The 16,720-nt window shown below is 33.9% G+C and overlaps 1 protein-coding gene across 4 annotated transcripts in view; it reads right to left on the bottom strand.

Moving 5' to 3' along the window:
* Window positions 1-16,720, bottom strand: part of SMAD4 (SMAD family member 4) — a 99,976-nt gene that overhangs the window by 13,247 nt on the left and 70,009 nt on the right. For all 4 annotated transcript variants that reach the window (XR_005835393.1, XM_008692161.2, XM_040632498.1 and 1 more), the window contains exons 6-10: window positions 14,875-14,994; window positions 14,664-14,780; window positions 13,176-13,226; window positions 5,918-6,101; window positions 4,638-4,806 (exon numbers count right to left, since the gene is read on the bottom strand). Coding sequence is in view for 3 of the 4 variants with exons in the window: in XM_008692161.2 (XP_008690383.2) it covers window positions 4,638-4,806; window positions 5,918-6,101; window positions 13,176-13,226; window positions 14,664-14,780; window positions 14,875-14,994 (641 nt within the window). In the remaining variant the exon portion in view is untranslated. The remainder of the gene's footprint in view (window positions 1-4,637; window positions 4,807-5,917; window positions 6,102-13,175; window positions 13,227-14,663; window positions 14,781-14,874; window positions 14,995-16,720) is intronic.

Raw genomic sequence — 16,720 nt, forward strand, 5'->3', positions numbered from 1 at the left:
TTGTACACACTAATATTCATAGTAGTATTATTCATAATATAGCCAAAAAGTGGAAACTTGTATCTATCAAATGATGAATGGATAATAAACAAGATGTGGTATATGGAATATTATTCCGCCATAAAAAGAATGAAGTACAGATATATGCTATGTGGAAGAAGTGTGAAAACATGCCCAGTGAAAGAAGTCACAGAAGACCACACTATATGAATTCATTTACACAAAATGTTCTGAATAGGCAAATCTGTAGAGAGAAAAAGTAGATGAGTGGTTGTCTAACGCTGAGGGAAATGAGGGGTTGAAGAATGACAGTTAAAGGGTACACGGTTCCTTTCTAGAGTGATAAAATGTTTGAAATTGATTGTGATGATGGTTGCACAACTGTGAATACATTTTTAAAAATCACTGAATCGTACAATTTAAATGGGTGAATTACGTGGTATATGAATTATATCTCAATAAAGCTGTTAAAAAACCTGACTGCCAAGGAGTAAGCACCACAAAACAAAACAGATCTTACTTTTGAAAGCAAAACAAGGCCACCTAGAATTCAAACCTTTGCTTCATGTAAAGCTATAAAATGCCATTCATTAGATCAGATTTTCATGAATGTAAGAGGACTACGAATGTCATGAAAGATGAAAGGAAAAACATCAGCATCTTAGAAGAAATCCCCCCCACAATTTAGTTCTAGCTTCTTGGTTTATAAAATAAAAAGCATGGTTCTCCAAACCTTCGTTTTCTTCATTTTAATTAAGAAGAGAAAAATGTGTTTGTGTGCACATGTTTAGAGAGAGGTATATTTCCAACGTGTGGGCACTCCTTCCAGAGGTTTGTGTTATCTGAAATATAATTCACTCCAGTAATATTATCTCTGGTGGGAATATGACAATTTAAACAGCACTATACAGATCTTCAGTTACTACTGCCTAAAAAATTCAAATGTGAAGAAAATGCCAAAGGTTAAGACTTAGCGTATACTTGCATCTCTTTCTGGCTAGTGAGATTCTTCTGAACAACAATATGCTTGGTAAACAGAAATAATTCTTTTTAAACCTTAAACAGTTATTATGACAAAAATGGGATGTTGTTTTTCACTCCACTAAAATGTCCCACAAGACAGTTATTTATTGTTCATGGCAAAAGTCTGAGATTACTATAAAAATCTATCCATGACAATGTTTTATCAAGTGATGGTATGTCTCATACCTCAGGGGCTTTTCAAGAGCCATTTGTACCAAAATAGAGATGTTACATTTATTTGAAAATCCTAGAAATTACTTTACATATACAAGAGTCCACATTTTTAAAGCTCAAATGTTTTAAATATGACCCTACATCAAATAAATTCATAACTCCCATCTGACACACAGTAGATAATCAACACCATAGTTCTCTGTCCATTCACTGCAAATTACACAAGTAATCCAGAGATTTCCAAGTCAAGATGGATGAGTAGGTATGCATGAACAGCTTCTCTCTCTGCTATGAGCACAAAGGACAGAAAAACTATTACAAGTATATATCCTTTAAGCCAATAGTATAACTCACAAGGAAATACAAAGAGCAATCAATAGCCAAAACAATCCTGAGAAAGGACAAAGTTGGATCACACTTCCCAATTTCAAACCTTACCACAAAGCTACAGTAATCTAGTCAGAGTAGTACTGTCATAAGGATACAAACACACACACACTCACACACACGCACACACACACACACACACAGATCAATGAAATAGAATTGATAGCACAGAAGTAACCTTTATATTCAAGGTCAACTGAATTTCAACAAAGGTGTCAAGATAATTCATAAGGGAAAGAACAGTTTTCAACAAATGGTTGCCAGAACAACTGGATATTCTCATTCAAAAGAACAAAGCTGGATCCCTTCCTTACACTATACACACAAGTTAACTCAAAATGGAGCACAGACCTAAATTAAGGAGCTAAAACTATAAAACACTTAGAAGAAAACATCAAAGTAAATCTTCATGACCTTAGATTAGGCAATGGTTTCTTAGCTAAGTCACCAAAAGCAAAAGCAACCAAAGAATAGATAAGTTGGACTACATCAAAATTAAAAATTTTCGTGCTGCAAATCATACCATCAAGAAAGTGAAATGAAGGACAAGCCAAAGAATGGAAGAAAATATGCACAAATCATATATCTGATAAGGGACTGATACCCAAAATATATAAAAAGCTCTTACAACTCAATAATAAAATGACAAAAAAACCTAATGTAAAAATGGGCAAAAGATCTGGATAGATATTTCTCCAGAAAAGATATACAAATGGCTAATAAACACATGAAAAGATGTTCAGTATTATTAGCCATTAGGGCAAATTAAAACCACAATGAGATGCCACTTCACATCCACTAAGATAGCTAAAATAAAAAAGACAGATAATAAGAAGTGTTGATCAGAGTACAGAGAAACTGCAACTCTCATATATATATTGCTGGTGGAAATATAAGATGGCATATAGCCACTTGGGAAAACAGTATGGCAGTCCATCAAAATGTTCAACACAAAATCAACCTTATGATCCAGCAAATCCACTCCTACGTATACATACAAAAAAAGGAAAACAAACATCTACCTAAAATCCTGTACATGAATGTTCAGAGCAGCATTATTCATAATAGCCAAAAAGTGGAAATAATCCATGTGTCCACCTACTGATGATGGATAAACAAAATCTACAGTGGAAAGCAGGATCTAAAGACAGGAGGTACTTGGGGTACCAAGACCAAAAAAAGGTGTAGAGGTTAATAATCTGACTTCTTATAGTAATATGGAAAGAGACAATAGCCAGGCTCTCTGAGGGCTGCAACTGGGTACCTGCCCATGAATTAAGTGCTGGTAAAATACTTTGACAGCTAATTCGGAAATGCACCTAGGAATAAAATTCTTGCCCGTGGCAGAGATAAGCATCAGAAACCTATGTAATAGGAATTAGGCCCTGAGCATACCTGGGGATTGGAACTCAATTTCCTCATGGGACAAAATTCCTCTACCTCCTAAATATAAGAATTGGTTCTGAGATGTGGATCCCAGGGTGCCAGACTAAGGCAAAACTGCCCTATAGGGAGAAGCAATAACAGGGAGGAAAAAAATAAAAAATAAGATGAATTAATTCTCTTAAGACAAAATTGCCAACCAACATAAAATAGATTGCAAAGCATATAAGGAAATCCAACACCACTTACAAATAACAATAAAGCACAAATAACTAAAATTCCTTGTGGAAAAAATGGAAAATGCAAATGAAGATAATTCCACCTCCAAGAGAAAATTCCTGGTAAGACAATGTGTACATGATTCTAGACTTGTAGGTATATATATAAATGAATACAAATATCCTTGATATTATTTCTTTATAAAAATAAGATCACATTCTATATATTGTTTAATAATCAACACTTCGACATCATAAATATCATATCAATAAATGTATTTTAATATTTTATTGTTCTATACTATTCATTGTTCTAACAAATCAAAACTATAAAGATTCTCTATTGTCAAGACTTTCAACAGGGAATTACTGTTAATTTTGTTAGGTGTGATAAATAGCATTGTGATTATGTCTTTTAAAAATACTTACCAATTAGCAATTCACACAAGAGTATTTTGTGAGTGAACTAATATAATATTTGGAATTGGCTTTAAATTACTGGAGAAAACAGTACAGTGATAAACACAATACAGATTGATAAAATGCTGATGACTGTTGAAGCTGGATGGTGAGTACACGAGGGTTTGTTATTTTCCCTATACTTGACGTATTTGAAAGTTTCATTTTAAAAAAAGATCCCTATATCCTTTTTAACTAACTGCAGTAACTGAAAATGAGATACTGGATTTGTTGTTGTGAGGCCATCAAGCAATTAATTCCATTTCTGTATATGCTGTTTGACTATATTATTTGTACGCTAAGCAATTTCCTGGGAATAAGTGATGGGTTACATTTAAATCCACTAATTTACAATGGCCAAACAATGAAGATGCTTAGGATGACTGTAAAAAATCTGAAATTAAAAATATATTTAGGCTTTCTAATTCCAACTATCTTTCTTTCAAAAGCAGTGTATGTTATAAACTAAAATTGAAATGAGCTGAATAAATGATAAACACCTCAGGCTTAATATGCAAAATAATAAATAAAACTCATTTAATGCACAAAACACAACATTTAAAAACCTGGTACTGAAGAATTTTTCATTTCTCAGGTTCTTAATTTGAAAAGCTATTAATTTTAGAATTTCCCTCCATACAATCCTGAAGACTGGCTAAGATAAATTTCTAGAGTCTGATTTTTACCTATCATGTATCAAAGGAATACAAATTTGGAGATTTCACTCAATATTTTCAAGTGCCTGTGTTATTACTCTAAAACATTTAACAAATTTATTAATAAAACAATAGGGCATGAATGCAACCATAAAACTAGATATAGCAAATCATGTCAATAAATGCCCCAGGAAATGTGTTTTATACACAAACATAATTTCTGATTATTTAACACATAAGAAAGACATTTTTCTTCTCCTCCCATCTCCATCTCAATTCTTTAAACAACAAACAGAGCTTTCTAAGTCTAAAATGTTTGAGTAAAACTGCAACTAACCTTTATGTATGCACTTGGGTAGATCTTATGAACAGCATCTCCAGGTGCACGCCCAGCTTCTCTGTCTAAGTAGTAACTCTGCACAAAGACTGCATGGTCGCTAAGGCACCTGACCCAAACATCACCTTCACCTTTACATTCCAACTGTACACCTTTGCCTATGTGCAACCTTAGGAAGAAAAAGGGAATCACATTTTGTTTTGATAACTATTTAAGTTTTGGTTCAGATTATACAGCATACCAAATATTAAAATTTTTTTTAAAAATAAAAGATGTTATATAACACCATAACTGAAAGATACCCATTGTTAACATTTTTGTATATTTCTTTTTTTAATATCTCATTCATACATAATAATGATGAGCATATATATATATAACGCTTACTGTGTACCAAATATTTAATGTAAATTCTCACTTAACCTTCACAATTCAGTGAAGTAAATACTATTATTACCATTTTAAAAATGATGAAACTAAGGCATATAAAAGCTTACAGCTACACTGTCCAAAGCAACAGCTACTGGCTACATGTGCCCATTTAAATTACAAAATTCAGTTAATCACGTGAGTCATATACACAACTCAACAGCCATATTTTAATGTAGCCACCTATGACTACTGCAGTGAACAGCACAGGTATAAACTATTTCCTTCATCACAGAAAATTCTATCAGACAGCACTGGCTTAGAGAGTAAGTAATTTGCCAAAGTCACATAGCTAGTGATAGAGCTATGATTAAGCACACACACACTTCCTTAAAAATCTGAGATCATATAGTACCTAAAACTATGCATATTTTCCTATAATATTTCATCTTAAGCATTTACATTCACTATATAAACTTTTAATCAACATTTTAATACATGAAAAAGTTCATCAAAATTTACTTAACCATTTCCCTTTTATTATCATTTCTCCAACATTATAAACAATACTTGCAGAAACATGTCCTCATTTTATATTATTTCCTCTCAATAGATTTGTAGAAATAATATACGATAAGAGGAAATACAAACCTGTTTCAAACTGGATACCAAAAGGTCTCGTTTACTATTCAAAACATAGAAACGTCACTAACTTAAACAAAAGACCATTTTTACCATATTTAAAATAACAAAACATCTATAATTACAATGCAATGCTTACAAATTCTGAATTTTCAAGATGACCTTTATCTATATTCAAAATCTTATAAATCTACATTGAAAAACGTACCTTCGAATAAATGACAATGTACTATGTTCAAGTTTTAAAATAACTACACAATCAACAATACCTTGCTCTCTCAATGGCTTCTGTCCTGTGAACATTGGAGAGTTGACCCAAGCAAAAGCGATCTCCTCCAGAAGGGTCCACATATCCATCAACAGTAACAATAGGGCAGCTTGAAGGAACCTTAAATGTCTCTCCTACTTGAACATCCATTTCAAAGTAAGCGATGGAACACCAATACTCAGGAGCTACAGGAGGTAAAGAGGAGAGAACATCTACCCATGTAAGAAAGATATACGGCATTCATGTTCATCCCATTAAGACAAAGCTTTTCCTAAAAGAAACGGTGAAGGAAGGGGAAAGGCATCTGAAAAGCACCCAAAAGAATTTGATTAAAATGACAATGCATTAAAAAGTAGGCACTTCCATGTCTTCCATTTTTCAGCTCAGTACCTAAGCATTTTTGAAACTTCTAGTCATTTTTAAAATCTGAAAATTGGTTCTTACCTCAAAGAACTCAGCCAACTCGGAATTTAAAGAACAGAAGTAATCAGATTCTAAAATAAATTATCACCATGTTTCATTTGACTGCACATATTTTCTATATAGTCTGAACTTTTTTTTTTTAAAACACACTGACTCTAAGACATATTCCGGGGAAGTGTTCTTGAGTAATATCAATTTATGACATACTTTTATAGATTCCTAATTGAGAGAAAGGGTATAAGCAAGTCAGCCATCCTGGACTAGAGTCAAAGTTAATTACACTCCACTATACAGTTGCTGTAAACAGGAATTCTCAACTATCTCTTGGGTGAAAGGTCACTTGTCTGTATTTTTAGTGAAGTCGATTCATGTTAACTACTACAAGTTTAACTTTGCAGGCGTATTTAATGTATTCATTTGAACAACAATAAATGATTTAAAAAACTCTAAATGATCGGGGGGGGGGAGGGCACTATTTGGTGTAGTTTGCAAATATGGTTGATCAAGTATTTCTAATTTTTGTTTGAATACAACTAGTTTTACAAAGAGATAACATACATGGAAATTATTTGGTTTTCCTTTTTTAACTAATTTAACAGATATATATAGAGAGAGTATCTAGGAATTATTCTAGGCACGACGTACACAGCGATAAAAATAAGATAGCTATTGTCCCTATTCTCGCAGAGATGCAGAGGCAGACAAATAAGGAAATAAATAAATAGGTGACTCCAGTAATGATAAACACTGTGAAGAAAATAAAATGGGGTGTGGGACAGAAAATGACTGGAAAGAATCCTTCAGACTAGATGGCAGGGGTACATCCTATCCAAAAAGGTGAAATCTGAAAAACCATGTATTTATGTAAAGACTGTGAAGAGAACATTTCAAGAAGAAAGCAAATGCAAAGGCCCTGGAGTAAAAATGGATGACATATTTAAGGGGGGAAAAGGCCAGTGTCACTTATTAGAGAATAAAGTTTTCTGTTGATAAACCAATTATTTTTCTGCTTCTCAATGTGCTCTTTATGAACTTTGACTAAAACTAGAATTTGCAGCAATAAAACTTTCAACAATCTGTAGATACTTAGAATGACAAAAAATAGATCTTTTCAAACTCCCAAAATATCTTAAAATGAAATATGATTAATTCTTAAAATATATTTTAAAAATCTTGCAGGGACGCCTGGGTGGCTCAATCGTTTAAGCTCTGCCTTTGGCTCAGGTCATGATCCCAGGGTCCTGGGATCAAGTTCCACATCGGGCTCCTTGCTGAGCAGGGAGCTTGCTTCTCCCTCTGTCTGCTGCTCCCCCTGCTTGTGCGCACTCTCTCTCTCTCTGACAAGTAAATAAAATCTTTAAAAAAACAAAAATCTTGTAAAATCTGAGGCGCCTGGGAAGTTCAGTCAGTTAAGTATCTGACTCTTGCTCTGGTCATGATCTTAGGGTCCTGGGATGGAGCCCCGCTTCTGGCTCCCCGCTCAGTAAGGAGTCTGCTGTCCCTCTTCTTCTGCCCCTCCTCCTCCCACTTGTGTTCTCTCTCTGTCTCAAATAAATAAAATATATATTTTTTAAAATCTTGTAAAACCTAATTCAATTGCTTCTCAAAATGTTGTGAAGGAAGAAAGTATTTTTCAATGAAGAACAAATAAAACAGACCACATGAAAATGGTGATTCAAAAACGTTAACAATTCAAATGTTCTGCCACACAGATCAAATCAACTAATCACAAATACTTAACATTTCTTTAGATATTTTTCGTTATCATTAAAACATGAAAAAGTAGGGATATACGGAAGTCCCTTCTTTAAAAACCAGTTTTGCAATATTTTTGAAGTTATTCTATATTAAAGACATCCCAATATGCTATGAACAAAAAACTTCAGCAAACAAAACTGACAGGTATATTATATTAGTTGAAGCTAAAACTAAAGAGGTTGTCTAAGACAAGATAACAATTACCCAATGTTCTAGAAGAAAAAAACAGTAATAGCATTTAAAGGGGTCTTTAAAAAATCCAAACAGTAAGTTCTGTTACAAACAATGCCCTGAAGTCATGAATGTTTATAATGCTGGGTAAGAAAATAAGGCCCAAGTACATGCATTTCCTAGTTCAGAGGAACACTAAGCAGAAGTGCAGTGCCACGGTTCGCAACCTTTTTCCATGAGAGTCAATTCAGAAGAGAAAAAGAGAGTTGTATATAATCTCTGTGCTTGTAATCATCATAAATTGTAACATTTGCAACTGCACTTAAACTTTATTTTATTATTTTCAAGTCACCAAAGGGGTTTTTGTTTGTTTGCCTAATGTCTCAGACACCATACAACAATGATGGGTACATAAAGCTGCATCTCTGAATGAGCTGACTTGCTAGTACTGAGAGGAAGAGTTTTAAGAAACTTGACGTTAACAGAAACTGGCATCAGAATCAGAACTGCACACCATTAGACCAGGGAGGAAAAAACAACCACCTGTTAAGAGATTATTAGGGCCTAAGAAAGCAAGAGGAAGGGGGGTTACTATCTGTGAAGACAGAGAACTAGAAGTAATCTAAGTAGGTTCCAGAACACTTGGAAGTGCTGGGATACAATACATCATGTGAAAAACTTCTCTACTCCACTCTCAATTTGCTAAACAGCCAGGAAGAAACTTTTTTTTTTTTTTTTAAACAGGAGAAGGTAACAGGAAACACTCATTAAGACTTTGTAGATCTCTCTTTGCTCTTTTGCTCCAAGGACCAAATGTCATATTAAGTGACAAGCCTGCAGCTTCTCAAAACCAGTACTAACAGCAGGATGAAATTACTCAGTTCAGAGAGTTTCTTAATGTCCCAATTCATACGAAAGTGAGCGGGACTGTTATGTGCTTGCTGATGTTGATATTTTTAGCTTCTTGTTGCTCAATTAATAAAGTTGAGCAGGTTTCATGAACGTTTCATGATAAGACTACTCACCGCTGGCCAGAGAAAAGGTTTTTAAAAGACTGAGATAACAACATGAATTTTTTTTTTTACAATAAAAGAACTTAAGCTAAATATTTTTTTATAATGGGGAAATGTATTATAAAGCACAATTACATTGAAAAATACAGTCTCGAAGACATTGTCTTCAATTTCTGAAATAAAGTCATTCAAGAAGTAACTTGAAGTGTCCAAGAGACTCATTATGAATTATTTCTTTTATTATTTAGATCTGAATAAGATGCCCTACAGAATCTTTTATCGACACATAAAGGCACTCTCTTGAATAGTAGGTAGTTCCTAAGTACTAGAATATAACCTGAATATGGAAATCTATGGATTTTGAACCCATTTGTGAATTACCAAAACCACCTTATAGACACTGAGGAAAGTCTTCACTTTAATTTGTCATCAATACATAATTCAATGAATATACCTCAGCTTTAAGAAAAAGCAAAAACAGAGTCCATAAAAAAGAAATAAAATGACTTTTTCCAAAAATTTTTTCAACTTAGTTATCAAAGTCAACGCATAAAAATCACCAAGTATATGACCTATCTGAAATCCTTAACACCAAGGTAATGACCGATAATTATTTTCATTTTCTACAATTTATATTACTTCTATTTCTAAAAACATCTGTAACTGTCTTCAAAAATCATTTTTCAAAATAGATTCACTATATATTGGTGGTATTTCATTATTTCAAATATTTTACATATTCAGAGGTGTAGGCTTATTTCCTATCTAAATGGCCCTAAGTCTGTGGTAGGATATTTTAGCATTTCTTATTAGGACCTTAAGGCGCTGCATTGATCAGACACCTAAAACAAATACTAGTTTTGTTTTCTTTTCTGTTCATTTATGAAACAAGATTGCAAAGCTGTAAACTAACAACTGTAATTTAGTAGAATTAAAAATACTAGAGGGGTGCCTGGGTGGGGCTCGGTCAGTTCGCCTCAGGTCATGATCCCAGGGTCCTGGGATAGAGCCCTACACTGGGCTCCCTGGTCAGCGGGGAGCATGTTTCTTCCTCTCTCTCTGCTGCTCCCCTTGCTTGTGTTCTCTCACTTTCTCTGCCAAAGAGTTCCAACCAGCTGACTCCACTAAAGGTGTATGCAGAGAGCTAATCCCTTCTCACAACCACTCAGAGACCTTTCAGGATCATTCTCACCATTAAGTCACTTCCTGTTCTACTCATAGACAAAAGCTTTCATGCCAATGGGGGGTATTCCAGATGTGTATCCTCATAACTAGTTAATGCTATTCCCTAACCACCAGGAGCTGTTAGACCTCAACATCAGTTCTACCACAAGAAGAATGAAAAATCTATCAAGAAGCCAAAAGCAATTGCTGAAACCAAACTGAGTCCAAATAACCAGCTAAATGCAACCATTTCCAACCTCACCTTCATTTCATTCAGGGTAGGTCTTTCTTCTTCTTTTTTCTTTTTCATTTTTTTTTTTAAAGATTTTATTTGTTTATTTGACAGAGAGAGAGACAGCCAGTGAGAGAGGGAACACTAGCAGGGCCAGTAGGAGAGGAAGAAGCAGGCTCCCAGCAGAGCAGCCTGATGTGGGGCTCAATCCCAGAACGCCAGCATCACGCCCTGAGCCAAAGGCAGACACTTAACGACTGAGCCACCCAGGCGCCCCAGGGTAGGTCTTTCTTCTGAGCTCTGGTTATCCTCCCTCCTGCAGACCACCTTCCACTAAGCCATAAGGACAATGAGGCCCCCCAACGTGCCAGGAACCACTACTGACTCTCAATGATGCTGCCTTGAAGCCAGAAAAAATTCTTATTCTTAAGACTCTAGATTTCCCCCTTATCACAATATGTTTATTCACAAATTAAGATTCTGATATGATTTCATTTATATGATTTCAAAAACAAGTAAAATCAATCTACTGAACTAGACTGTCTAGTGATGCATTCATCACTTTCAAAGAGCAAAAAAAAAATAGTATCCACAAAAAGCAGAACAGTGCATATCCAAAAATAGATATGAAGAAAAGTTTTTGACTGAAACAAAATGCAAGGAATGGGAAGTTTTCTAGGGGTGTTGCAAATTTTAGTTTTCAATCTGGGTGGTGGTTACCAAGGTGTTCGCTTCAATTATTCGTAAGACTGTACGTCTAGTTGTTTTATATACTTTTCTGTATATTTCTCAATAAAAATGTTTATAAAAGGGGCACCTGGGTGGCTCAGTCATTAAGTGTCTGCCTTCGGCTCAGGGCGTGATCCTGGGCCCTGGGATCGAGCCCCACATCAGGCTCCTCCGCTGGGAGCCTGCTTCTTCCTCTCCCACTCCCCCTGCCTGTGTTCCCTCTCTCGTTGGCTGTCTCTCTCTCCGTCAAATAAGTAAATAAAATCTTTAAAAAAAAAAAAAATGTTTATAAAAAGGCAAGGCTCCGTAACCCTAAAAAATGTTTAAAGCCACAATACACAAATAACATACAGATAATCTACTAAAGTGGATTATTTAACTAGTAATTATGTATGGTTAAAAAGTATTTCTGCCCCACCCATAGCATTTTTCTTCTCATCAAAACAAATATTATTTGCCTCCTAAATCAAAAAAAGTCTATCAAACTATCACACCCATGCTGGTGAGCTTGGTAAAACTGGTTCTCATATTCTGATGCGATCACTGTAAAGCAATTTGGTCTTTTGATTCAGAAACTCTTTAAATCTCTTAAACTGAAATATGAGAAGAGTTACAAGCTTAAAAATCTTACCCTCAATGGTTTGGGTTTTTTTTAACATCTGGAAGAAACGTTAGAAGATAAAAAATAACAAACAGAACACTGCTTAAGAAAATTATGTAGATCTATTTGAAGACCTGTTATCCTTAAAACTGATTATTAGGCTTATTGTAGTTATGTTTTTAAAAAGTTTTTATTGGAAATATATGCTTATATATATGTTATACATAACATATACATAACATATATATATAACATATATGTATGTGTATATATATATATATACACACACACACACACACAAAACAATTTTATAGGATTTCCTTCAAAATAATAGGTGAGGGTATGAATGAGAAGACTGGCCCTCAGCTGATAATAGCTGAAACTGAGGGATGACTATATTGGGGGGGGGGGGTGTCTGATATTTGGTATATGTCTAAAATTCCTCATAATAAAACATTATTTTTAATTGGGGGGAAAATTAAGTGATGAGTGGAAATTAAATATTTGCAACTTTTTACTCTAAGAAAAGTAGATATAAAGGGATAGGGGGAAAAAATCAAAATCCTACGTTTATGCTAAGAAGCCCTCAGTATTTTATTTAAATTTTGTTTTATTACTTCTGAAGTTTAAGAAGATATATATTCAAACGCTAAATTGAGGAAATCTACTTATTTACTCCCTTGAAGATTATTTAATCAAAGTTTCTAAAAATCCCAATTAACTAGAAATTCCTGAATCTATCTTCTAAAACAGATACAGTGAATTATTTTTATTTTCAGCATCTACTTGAGATTCTTCCCTGGCTTTTTAAGCTACAGTTTTACAGCTGTTCTATTTTGAAACCTAGTTTTCTTCTGCTGCATATTTATGCATTCAATGCTAAAACCAGCATTTTGTAACTTCATATTTTAGCTGAAACAAAAAAAAAAAAACCAAACAGTTCTTGTCTTTTCTTCCAAACAGTTAAAAAGAATCAAATATGGACACCCTATGTGTGACTATATCGGCTACTGTAAACTGTTGATTAGCTAATGCGATAAGGAGTATTATACTTATCTAAAAAGTTAGGTTACTCTGTAATTATACTAAAATGTGTGTGTTTGTGTGTGTGTTTTAATTACTCTAAAGAAAATCTAAATATAGGGAATCAATGTTGAAATGCACTTACCAGGATGATTGGAAATGGGAGGCTGGAATGCAAGCTCATTGTGAACTGGCCCTAAAGAAAAGACAATAAAAATCCCATTTTTATTTATTAAAAGTTTTCCAATGCTAAAACTTTTAATAAACCTTACTTAAATATAACTAATGTACCTTAGGAGTTGTTTAGATCAAGCTTATGCAGTGTCTAAAAATTTAAAAGCTTTGTTTAGATTACTTTATAATAAGCAAATACTCCTGAGTTACTTTTGTGGATATTTAAGAGCTAACATTTTAATCCTATGTGCCAAGTGCTATTAGCAATTTACAATAATTGTACATGGAAAATTTAATGTAAATTATAAATGAATTATTCATGTAATGTGATAGAGTATAATTTACAATGCAATAAATAATAATAATTCAAATTGTTAGGTCCATTCTAAAAACAAGTGTTTAAGGTTTATTAAATTAAGGATATTTACATAATGGAACAGTAGCTAAGATAACTAAGAGATTATTAAGTATTAAAACACTGTGATAAACACTTCACAAGAATTATTACATTTACTTTTTACAGCATTCCTTGAGATGGATACTATTGTTACTCTTAAGGCTTAGTGAGGGTTATGTAACTTGCCAATGGTCACACAGCTAGTTAAGGGTCCAAACTCAGCACCTTAACCACTACGCTGGGCCAGGCAGCCATAAAAAATTATATTCTCTAAGACATGGAAAAATAGTAACATAATTGAAAACAAGAAGAATTCAACAATATACACACAGTATGATCTTTTCCCTCCCAAGTGTATAGACACCCATTTATATGACTGGAAGAAAAAATATGACAAAATATTAGAAGTAGATATCTCTAGGTAGGAGGACTCTGTGTAATTTTTATTTTCTTATTTACACTTTTCTGTATCTTCCAAGTTTTCTTTGGCATTATTAATCTTATAATGGAGGAAAAGGAATTTAATACATAAAAAAAAATTTATGCTCTTGACTTCACTAAACCAGATGAACAATGTTCCTCTTCTGCCTGAAACTACAAGCTACGAGTATCAGTAGAGTCTCCCTCCCAATCAAGCCTGCACAGAGTAATGACAGATTCAATATCTAAGTGTCTACAGTATGCTGAATAGTAATGATGAGGGAAACCTTGAGATCTTGACACTCAAGGGGTTTCAATCCACTTAGGGTGGATATACAGATATACATGAGATCTAGGAACATATACAAAGCAAACAAACAAATGAATGGAAATCAATGTGGTGTTAATGAAACATCAGCAACAGAGAAATAAATGTATTTAGTAAACATCACTCCTCTAAAACAAAAGTATGATAACCAAACTCTAAAAAGTAAATAATACTGTTTACCAAAAATGCTGAAAAGCAGTAATCATTTAATGAAACTAAATTGTAAGATGAATAAAAGATGTAAAAACATGAAAAAAAATTAGAAAACCAGGTCTCCAAAAGAAAAGGCCCTTACAACAAAAACAAGAGCTTACAGTAATGTCCGGGATGGGGCGGCATAGGCGGGTGGTGCTGAAGATGGCCGTTTTGGTGGTGAGGCAAATTAGGTGTGTATGGTGCGCTCCTACTTCCAGTCCAGGTGGTAGTGCTGTCTAAAAATTAAGGCCCACATGGATTAATTTGCTTTTAGAAAGTCTGCCTATTTTTTCTCAACTACTTAAAAGATTTTAAAAAGTATGTACATACTATGATGGTAAGTAGCTGGCTGACCAGTAAATCCATTCTGCTGCTGTCCTGGCTGAGGCCCTGAAGCTATCTGCAACAATCCTTCACTATGGCTGCCCGCCAGTATACTGGCAGGCTGACCTAGAGGAACAAGAAGACATTAATACGGTACATTTATCGATGCAATCCTATGTTTTTATACAGTAAATGAAGGACCAATTAAATCTGATAATCACAACTATAAAGATGGGCAAAAAATGAAACTCGTCCATGGACTATAAAATAACCAACCCTAAAGTCATCTATGAAGGCAAACCTTAACTTGAAAATGTCCAAAACTGTTCTACTTCAAGTAATATCTAGCTAATTTTAGAGGACTTTTCCTTCATAAATATTCTTCAAATGCCAGCAAAATCCCACTGTAAGTCTAGTCTATCATAACAACTTCGGAAGTACATTAGCTCATCCCTGGCCATGCCATGTAGGTCTGGACCTTTCTGATTAGGACTCTAAAAGTCCAGGCTCAAAAAAATGTTGAAAACTGGAAATTCATTATTATCAGCACTGGTACTGGTAATGGCAAAATGCTAGAGTTTGATCAAAGAAAAGCAGAGCAGGCAAATATTTTAAATGGAATGTGATGGGTAAGGTGAAGTTTAGAAAAGGTCAAGCTCCACTGTTCAATCAATAGAGCATTGCTAGTAAAAAAGGAGAAAAGAAAAGAAAAACAAAACCAAAAAACAAAAACCACAACAACAAACTATAGGTCTACTTTGCAATTTTTTCATGTACTTTTAAAAACCAAAAATTATTTCCTTCCAAGAACACCACAACCTTCTTGGATTGACAGGAAATTAGTTACCCTTTCTATATGTAATATACCAGGAGGAGTAAGATCTGTCTGGTTTCTAGTCTACTCAAAACCATTTTATAATATTGCTTACTGACTCACTTTTTAAGATTTTATCTTATTTTTTATTTTTTTAAGTGATTTATGCCCCCAAACTGGGACTCAAACCCAAGACCCTGAGATCAAGAGTCACATGCTCCACCGATCACGCCAGCCAGGTGCCCCAACAACCTACATTTTTAAGGCTTTTTTTTTAAGTGGAAAAAGCTTGATTTCTTCAAGCACGCATTAATTAAGTCAACTTTATCGCATATGGAAAGCACTGAAATTTCTAACTGTTATCACTGGCATCACTTCAATCTTATCTCATCTAAATCGGCATATAGATAGAAGAAAGGAAAGGACACGATTGCTCCAAGCATCAAGGAAAAGGAACACTTTTCTTCTCTCTGCAAATCACATTTTCTTAAGGTGAGGATTATAAAATTAAAAGTTAAAGAGATTATTGCAATAATCCCCAAATTATTTACTTTTAAAAATGTTTTTAGCAACCTCCGTCCCTACTCATCCCCCAAATTTTTTCCAAGTTATCTTTAAATGTTAATTATATTTTTACTCTTGCTTTTAACAACTATGCATGCCACAGACTCTTAACTAACTTATAAAAAGTGTCACTACAGGTGAAATGAAATTATTTGAATTTACAGATATTTAGAAAGAAAACCTGAAGATATCCAAGTGCCAAATGAACACAGACTATAAAGTAGCCCACTGTGGTTATCTGTACTGAATATTTCCATTACACAATTCCAAGCATATAAAATGAAATTAAATAATACAACTATACCAGCTCATCTGAAATAGTCTTCAAATTCCTGTTTTAGTCCAATTTTTTCTTTTTTTTTTTAATTCTATCAAGACACATTTTGAGATCTACAAGAACATTTTGTGACAAATTCTAAAAATAATCATCTATTCAATTATAAAAATATATCCAAAGAATACCAAGAAAAATTA

This window comes from Ursus maritimus, unplaced genomic scaffold (assembly GCF_017311325.1).
Source record: "Ursus maritimus isolate PB19 unplaced genomic scaffold, ASM1731132v1 scaffold_18, whole genome shotgun sequence".
Classification (NCBI taxonomy): Eukaryota; Metazoa; Chordata; class Mammalia; order Carnivora; family Ursidae; genus Ursus; species Ursus maritimus.